The sequence below is a fragment of the Sprattus sprattus genome, assembly GCF_963457725.1.
Source record: "Sprattus sprattus genome assembly, chromosome: 12".
Classification (NCBI taxonomy): domain Eukaryota; kingdom Metazoa; phylum Chordata; class Actinopteri; order Clupeiformes; family Clupeidae; genus Sprattus; species Sprattus sprattus.
In genome coordinates this window covers 16,904,854-16,912,353 of record NC_137910.1, presented here as the reverse complement: position 1 = coordinate 16,912,353, position 7,500 = coordinate 16,904,854, and the positions used below count along the sequence as shown (strand labels likewise).

Genomic DNA, 7,500 nt, shown 5'->3' with positions numbered 1-7,500 from the left:
ACACACACACACACACACACACACACACACACACACACACACACATGTATGTATACAACATACACATTCATACACACACTCTGTCTTACTCACTGAGCACTCAGGCAGTATTTCTTGTTCTTCAGAAGTGGCTGTGTACACACACACACACACACACACACACACACACACACATGCTTGACATTGATGGCTTTGTGGTGTATTGTTATGAAAAAACTGGTTTAGAGTTATAAACGCAAAACAAAAAAAAGACTTTTAAGAGGATATAAACCCTGACAGAGACTCCCAAGACAGCTGGAGGAGACGCTTTGCTTTAAGAAAGGAAGACTAACTGGGCAAATGGCTTTGCACGTGATGAGAGACTTATGATCATGAACCGCAGGAATTTATTGATATGAGACATTCAACATTAACCCCAGTTTACCCCCAGTTTCGGCGCTAAATGACCCTATCCCCAGTCCTAGTGTATATATATGACCCTAACCCCAGTCTCAGTGTATATATATGACCCTCACCCCAGTCTCAGTGTATATATATGACCCTAACCCCAGTCTCAGTGTATATATATGACCCTCACCCCAGTCTCAGTGTATATATATGACCCTCACCCCAGTCTCAGTGTATATATATGACCCTCACCCCAGTCTCAGTGTATATATATGACCCTTATCCCAGTACAGTGTATATATATGACCCTTATCCCAGTACAGTGTATATATATGACCCTTATCCCAGTACAGTGTATATATATGACCCTAATCCCAGTCTCAGTGTATATACTGTATATGACCCTAACCCCAGTCTCAGTGTATATATATGACCCTAGCCCCAGTCTCAGTGCTTTATGACCCTAACCTTAATAGGCATTCAGTATGAACACCAACACAAGAGAGAAAAGAGGGCCACAGTAGCTGTGTTTCCAATATCAGACTAGCCCACCTATCAGAGCACAGAACTCAGACAAGCCCACCTATCAGAGCCCAGAACTCAGACTAGCCCACTTATCAGAGCCCAGAACTCAGACTAGCCCACTTATCAGAGCACAGAACTCAGACTAGCCCACCTATCAGAGCACAGAACTCAGACTAGCCCACTTATCAGAGCACAGAACTTGGACTAGCCCACCTAGCAGAGTACAGCGCTGAGACAAGCCGACCAATAAGAGTGAGGGTACTCTGTACGAATAACATGAACAACTCATATGACTAACATGGACATCAACATAGACATATACACCGCAGGTATACCTATAAGATCACACACACAACACACACACACACACACACACACACACACACACACACACACACACACACACACACACACACACACACACACACACACTCCACTGTCCTTCAGGAAACAGTGTTGCCGTCCTCCTGAGTCACAGTCCAGGCTGGGCCAAAGCCAGACAAAATCTAGCAACTACACACACACACACGCGCACACACACACACACACACACACACACACACACACACACACACACACATCCCTCTCAAACAGGATACCTAAACAAGAAGAGAACACAGTGTATACTGCATAAACACACACACACACACACAAATCCCAACATGTTGTCATTCTGTAAATAACTTGGACATTGCCGTAAGCGGACACTAGAACACAGAGCTGTTTATCATGGCATTGGCGCGCACACAGACACACACTCACACACACTCTCTCACACACACATATACACACGGAAGCACATACTCTCTCACCCACACACACACACACACACACACACACACACACACACACACACACACACACACACAGAGAGCTAAGGTTTCTCTGTTGTTACAGACGGGAATAACCTTCAAGAGGAAAACAACCCAAAGCAAAACATGCATAAACACTACAGCCTGTGATCCCACAAAAATGTTATTATGTAGCCATGCACCCACACACACACACACACACAGACACACACACACACAGAGACACATACACGCAAGCACGCACACACACGCACGTACACAAGTACTTATGGAGGACCTGGTCTTAGATTTGCATGTCAAAGAGCACCTGTAAAGGAATTTTCACACAAACATATACTCACTCACGGACACACTTTTCCACACACTCCCATATACTCACTAGGGATGCACCGATCCGATATTTGTATCGGTATCGGTACCGATATTGAAGAAATTTCTAGATCGGGTATCGGTGACAATGGGCCGATCCATATTTAAAAAAAAAAAATTTTTTTTTTTTTTTTTTTTTTTTTTAATGTTTATTTTATGTATTTACATCGAGGCTTTGTTTAATTCATATCATGCTCCGGTATCATTGTTTTAAACGGACTGTTATTATATTGAAACACGCACATTCAAAGATTTAGGGTGGCGCGATGGCGGACAATCCAGAGAACAGCCATCAAAAGCCTTCCTGCACGTTAACGTGTATGAAAAACTATCTGTTGATAGTGACGTTGCCTAGCAACGCTGTCTGCTCATTTAAGTTCGGTGAATAGTGACAAGTTCAGTTCGTCGCCCATCAGTGGCAAAGTAGTTGTGCCTTATACATTTCCAATGCTTAAATCATCATTTTTCGACATGTATGTGAGGCATTGTGTGCGTACATAATGAATGTAAGGGGTTTCATGAAGTTACGACTGTGATAGGTAGAGTATTATGAGTGCAGGTTGCTATTAGTAGCGATTAGCATGCTAAGCGGAGATTTAGTTATGTTCTGATGTTGATTCGCTGTAATAAAGATGAGTTCATCCTGTTAAGATTTTGACTGGATGAGCTATGAATGAGATTAATGTTGCCTAGTGTAATGTCCACAATTATATGTATCGAGTAATGTTAGTTGTGTAATTTGTTATCGTGTAGCAATAACGCATGCTAAAGTAATTCAGTGCAGTCCCCATTCTCATTGCAGGCACACACATATGTACGATCACATGCATCGTCATGTAATGGAAATTGATGAATGCACATTAAAGAGAGATAAAGAATACAGTTTTGGTAATTGTGGGTCTTTTAACAGAGTAGAACCAGCAAATGCATTAACAGGTCACCATGTTGAGCCTCTACAATGTAACGTAAAAGTTGACGCTAGCGGATATATGATTGCTAACTAATATGAACACTAGCCCTAGTTAGAACGTACATTATTTGTGATTATTTTTATCCTATGTTATGAATTGATAGTGATGACTAGACATGATGTTAAGTAGCAAATGAGCAAAAAATGCACCAAGATCTCATGTCATGCACTCCTCTTTTCTCCCTCTCGCACGTGTGGTCACACACATACACACAGTTACCATACTTTCGCGCTGTTTTTTTTATATCGGTATCGGATCGGTATCGGCCGATACTAAACCTCAGATATCGGTATCGGTATCGGAGGTGAAAAAAGCGGATCGGTGCATCCCTAATACTCACATACATACTGTTATACACGCTCATATAAACTGACACACACTTACACACACACAAATAAACCTTTCTACACCCAAACACATACACTCACTCAAACACACACACACACACACACACACACACACACACACACACACAGAGACACACACACACACACAGACACGCACTCGCACACCTATAATACCAAACACAAACATACAACACAGAGGGTCTGTAAGACTTAAAGAATAAATCTGTGAAATCCTGTAGACTGCAAATCTGTGTAATTCTGAGTCCACTGACTTTGACTGTGTGTATGTGTGTGTGTATGTTTGTGAGGGGTGTGTAAGACTATAAGACTAGCCCAATCCTGCCCAGTGCTCTTTAAGATCCAGAAACAGAAACCCTCTCCACCCTAAAAATACACTTCCTGTGTATGTGGCACTTAGAGCACTCTCTACAGCCACCACTATGACTGGCACACACGCACACACACACACACACACACACACACACACACATAGTCACACACACACACACACACACACACACACACACAGTCACACACACACGCACACACACAGTCACACACACACACATGCATGGTCACACACAAACACAAACACACACACGGTCACACACAGTCACACACACACACACACACACGGTCACACACAGTCACACACACACAGACACAGACACACACACACGGCCACACTTAGACACACACGGTCACACCTGTGTGCACACACAGTGCCTCATATAAAAGCACATGTATATTGGTAAATGCATAAACACTTACATATGACCGCACATACTGAATTTACAGATACAACCCTCTCTCTCACACACACACTCTCCCACTCTCTCACACACGCACAGAGACTTTCCCCATCCCTCTGTTTGTCTCTCTCCGACTCTCTCTCTCTCACACACACACACACACACACACACACACACACACACACACACACACACACACACACACACACACACACACACACACACTTCAGTAGGAACTGCACTTCCTACAATCACACTTGAGCTGAAAACTCAAGAGGACACTTCAGAAGGCAGTCCTCTCTCTACCCTCACTTTGCAGTGTGTGTGTGTGTGTTAGCACAAAGATGGCAGAGCTGATGTCATCAGCAGGGAGAAAGAACAAAAGAGAGAAAGGGAGAGAGAGATATGAAGAGAGAAATGGAGAGACAGAGAGAGAGAGATGGAGAGAAAGAAAGATAAAGAGAGAGAGACAGAGAGAGAGAGAGATGGAGAGAAAGAGAAATGAAGAGAGAGGGACAGAGAGAGATATGGAGAGTGAGAGAGATGAAGAGCGAGAGAGAAAGAGAGAGAGAGGTGGAGAGAAAGAGGCAGGGAAAGACACAGAGATAGGGGGTGGAGGGAGTAAGGGAGCTATTTATTATAGTGTTGTTTTTTATCCTTTTATTACATTTATCATGTACTTGTGAGGGAGAGAGAGAGATAGAGGGAAGGAGGAAGAGACAGAGATAGAGGGAGGGGGAGGGGAGAGAGAGAGGCAGGGAGAGACAGAGAGAAAGAGAGGAAGGGAGAAAGAGAGAGGGAGAGACAGAGAGAGATAGAGGGAAAGAGAGAGAGACAGAGAGAGAGGGAAAGAGAGAGAGACAGAGAGAGTGGGTGAAGTAGGGAGATATAGAGAGAGTGTGAAGGAGGGGGAGAGAGAGAAGGTGAAGGTGAAGGAGGGAGAGACGAGTTTATCAGTTCGCTGTTGGAGGAGTGTGAGGGGTAGATAAGGATAAACTGTCACCACAACACTCCACTCATACAGTACACACACACACACAAACACACACACCCAAACACACACGCTCTCACACGCACACTCTCTCACACACACACAGACACACACAAACAATCACACAAGCACACAAACAAACACACACACACTTACACTCACACACACACAGACACTCACACACACACACACACACACACACACACACACACACATACACACACACACACACTCACAAACACACACGTACTTGTAAGTGCTGTAGCTGGGCTGTTCAGCGTTGGGGAATCCCAACATTCCACACACCACCTTGCTGCTGTTTAGGGTCCACCCCTTATCGCAGACCTGCCGCCACCTCCCAGCATGCTTCACTTCCACCACACCCTCTGTCACCATGGCGCGCTTCTTAGTGGACATGAGCACTGGCCGCAACCGCACCTCCTCAATCCGCACCTTACTGGATGTCTGCAGGAGGCGCACACACGAGATTGGTTAGGAGAACATTCCACTCATTTCATTAGTTGGTTTGAGAGAGGAGATGAGAGGAGATGAGGAGGAGAGGAAAGTGACAGATAAAGGAAGAGAAGAGCAAACATCTTTTTTTTTCTATTATTCATTAATGTCTGCTGCTGATGGCTATTTTGATTGGTTGAGATTTCAGTAAATGGCTGAGGTGAGGGGGGGAAATGTGTGGTGATTGGCTGAGACTGATCCTGTCATACCTGGCTGCCGAGCTGCTGCCGAGAAAAGTGGCCTCTCTGGGACACGTCCTGGGCGTGTCCGTTGCCTTGATACGCAGGTGACCTCTGATTGGAGTACAGGTCCTGCCACTGCTGTGTTGCTCTGATATTGGGCCTCAGCGCAATGGAGTGGCCACGCCTGTGTCCGCCCCCAGCGTTTGATTGGTCGAGACTCTGCTCCGGGGTGCAGACCACCCCCAGATCCTCAGAGTGTTTGCAGTCGTTGACGCCCCAGCCGTTATGGCGACAGTCCTTCAGCGTCCGCTCCGTACCCTCACAGCGCACATTATCCATCCAGATGGGCCCTGCAAGGGGTCAGAGGTCACAGGTCAGGGTCAACATTCTACTGCATCATCTTTGTACCTGAACTCTGAATCTGATCTAATGTACTATAATCTAGTGGTCAGTTAGACTTTACAGTTAGAGCAGTGAATCTGATCTAATGTACTATAATCTAGTAGTCAGTTAGACTTTACAGTTAGAGCAGTGAATCTGATCTAATGTGATGTAATCTAGTGGTCAGTGAATCTGATCTAATGTGATGTAAATCTAGAGGTCAGTGTATGAGATCTAATGTAATGTAATCTAGTGGTCAGTTAGAGCAGTGAATGAGATTCATTAAATTAGTTTAATTCACACTAATGTGTTTTCCCCTGACTGATAGATGTATTAATCAATCTGCTTGCTTCAGATTCTTTCTTCTCTCCCCAAGAGAAGCATCATTTGTTTTTATTCTAAAGCAGCACGCTACCTACCCAAAAAGGATGCACACACCTTGCAAAGGCCTACAACAGCTCAGTTGGTGCTGTAAAAGCTTGCTAATACTACCTCAAAAAGTTGCAAAATGTTGCCTTATGTTGCTTTAGGTTTGAAGTTAATTTTGTATATGTGTGTGTGTGTGTGTGTGTGTGTGTGTGTGTGTGTGTGTGTGTGTGTGTGTGTGTGTGTGTGTGTGTGTGTGTGTGTGTGTGTGTGTGTGTGTGTGTGTGTGTTTGAGTCTGTGTGTGTTTGAGTCTGTGTGTGTGTGTGTGTGTGTGTGTGTAATAAGCGAAGTGTGAGAGCCTCCCTTAACCAGCTCTCACTCAACCTTATGACACCCTGCTAATTAGAGCGCGTCTTGCCGCTCTGAGAAGAGTCTCATTAGTGCGCTAGGTCGCTGCGACGCGGTACGGATGAGAGGAGCGTCTGTTTGCCTGTAATGACAGCGTTGGCGTGCCAGCGCAGCCTTCCGCACGCAGTGCTTTATTGGAGTCTTTACTGCGCCCTTAAATCCAAATTACAGAGAAGGGCGAGTCGATGTAAAGAACAGTAGCTCTGCTCCGCTCCGCGCCGCCGCTCCGCTTGTAAAATCTAGTTCCCACTCCCTCCGACTCTCCCCTAGAGTGGACACACCGGCACTACGCTGGCTATGGAGACCTTATGAGAGCTTCTCTCAGACTGTGTTAAGATGGGGTGGGAGTGTGTGTGAGCAGCTGCTGAGTGAGAGCTTGGGCTGAGAGAAAAAGCTTTCTCCGTTGGCAGAGTGCGCATGGGTTCCGGGACTCACCATCTCCCTCTCCATACTTTGCGCTGTGTGCCCACGTGACGCCGCTGTGAAAGCCAAGCT

General features: G+C 45.3%; 1 protein-coding gene across 1 annotated transcript in view; it reads right to left on the bottom strand.

Moving 5' to 3' along the window:
- loxl4 (lysyl oxidase-like 4) overlaps positions 1-7,500 on the bottom strand; it is a gene marked incomplete at both ends in the record, with an annotated part of 30,040 nt that overhangs the window by 22,314 nt on the left and 226 nt on the right. Inside the window, 3 exons of the mRNA XM_080849121.1 lie at positions 5,405-5,619; positions 5,877-6,199; positions 7,441-7,500. The exon at positions 7,441-7,500 is cut by the window's right edge and continues 226 nt beyond it. Of these exons, the coding sequence (XP_080705247.1) occupies positions 5,405-5,619; positions 5,877-6,199; positions 7,441-7,500 (598 nt within the window). The remainder of the gene's footprint in view (positions 1-5,404; positions 5,620-5,876; positions 6,200-7,440) is intronic.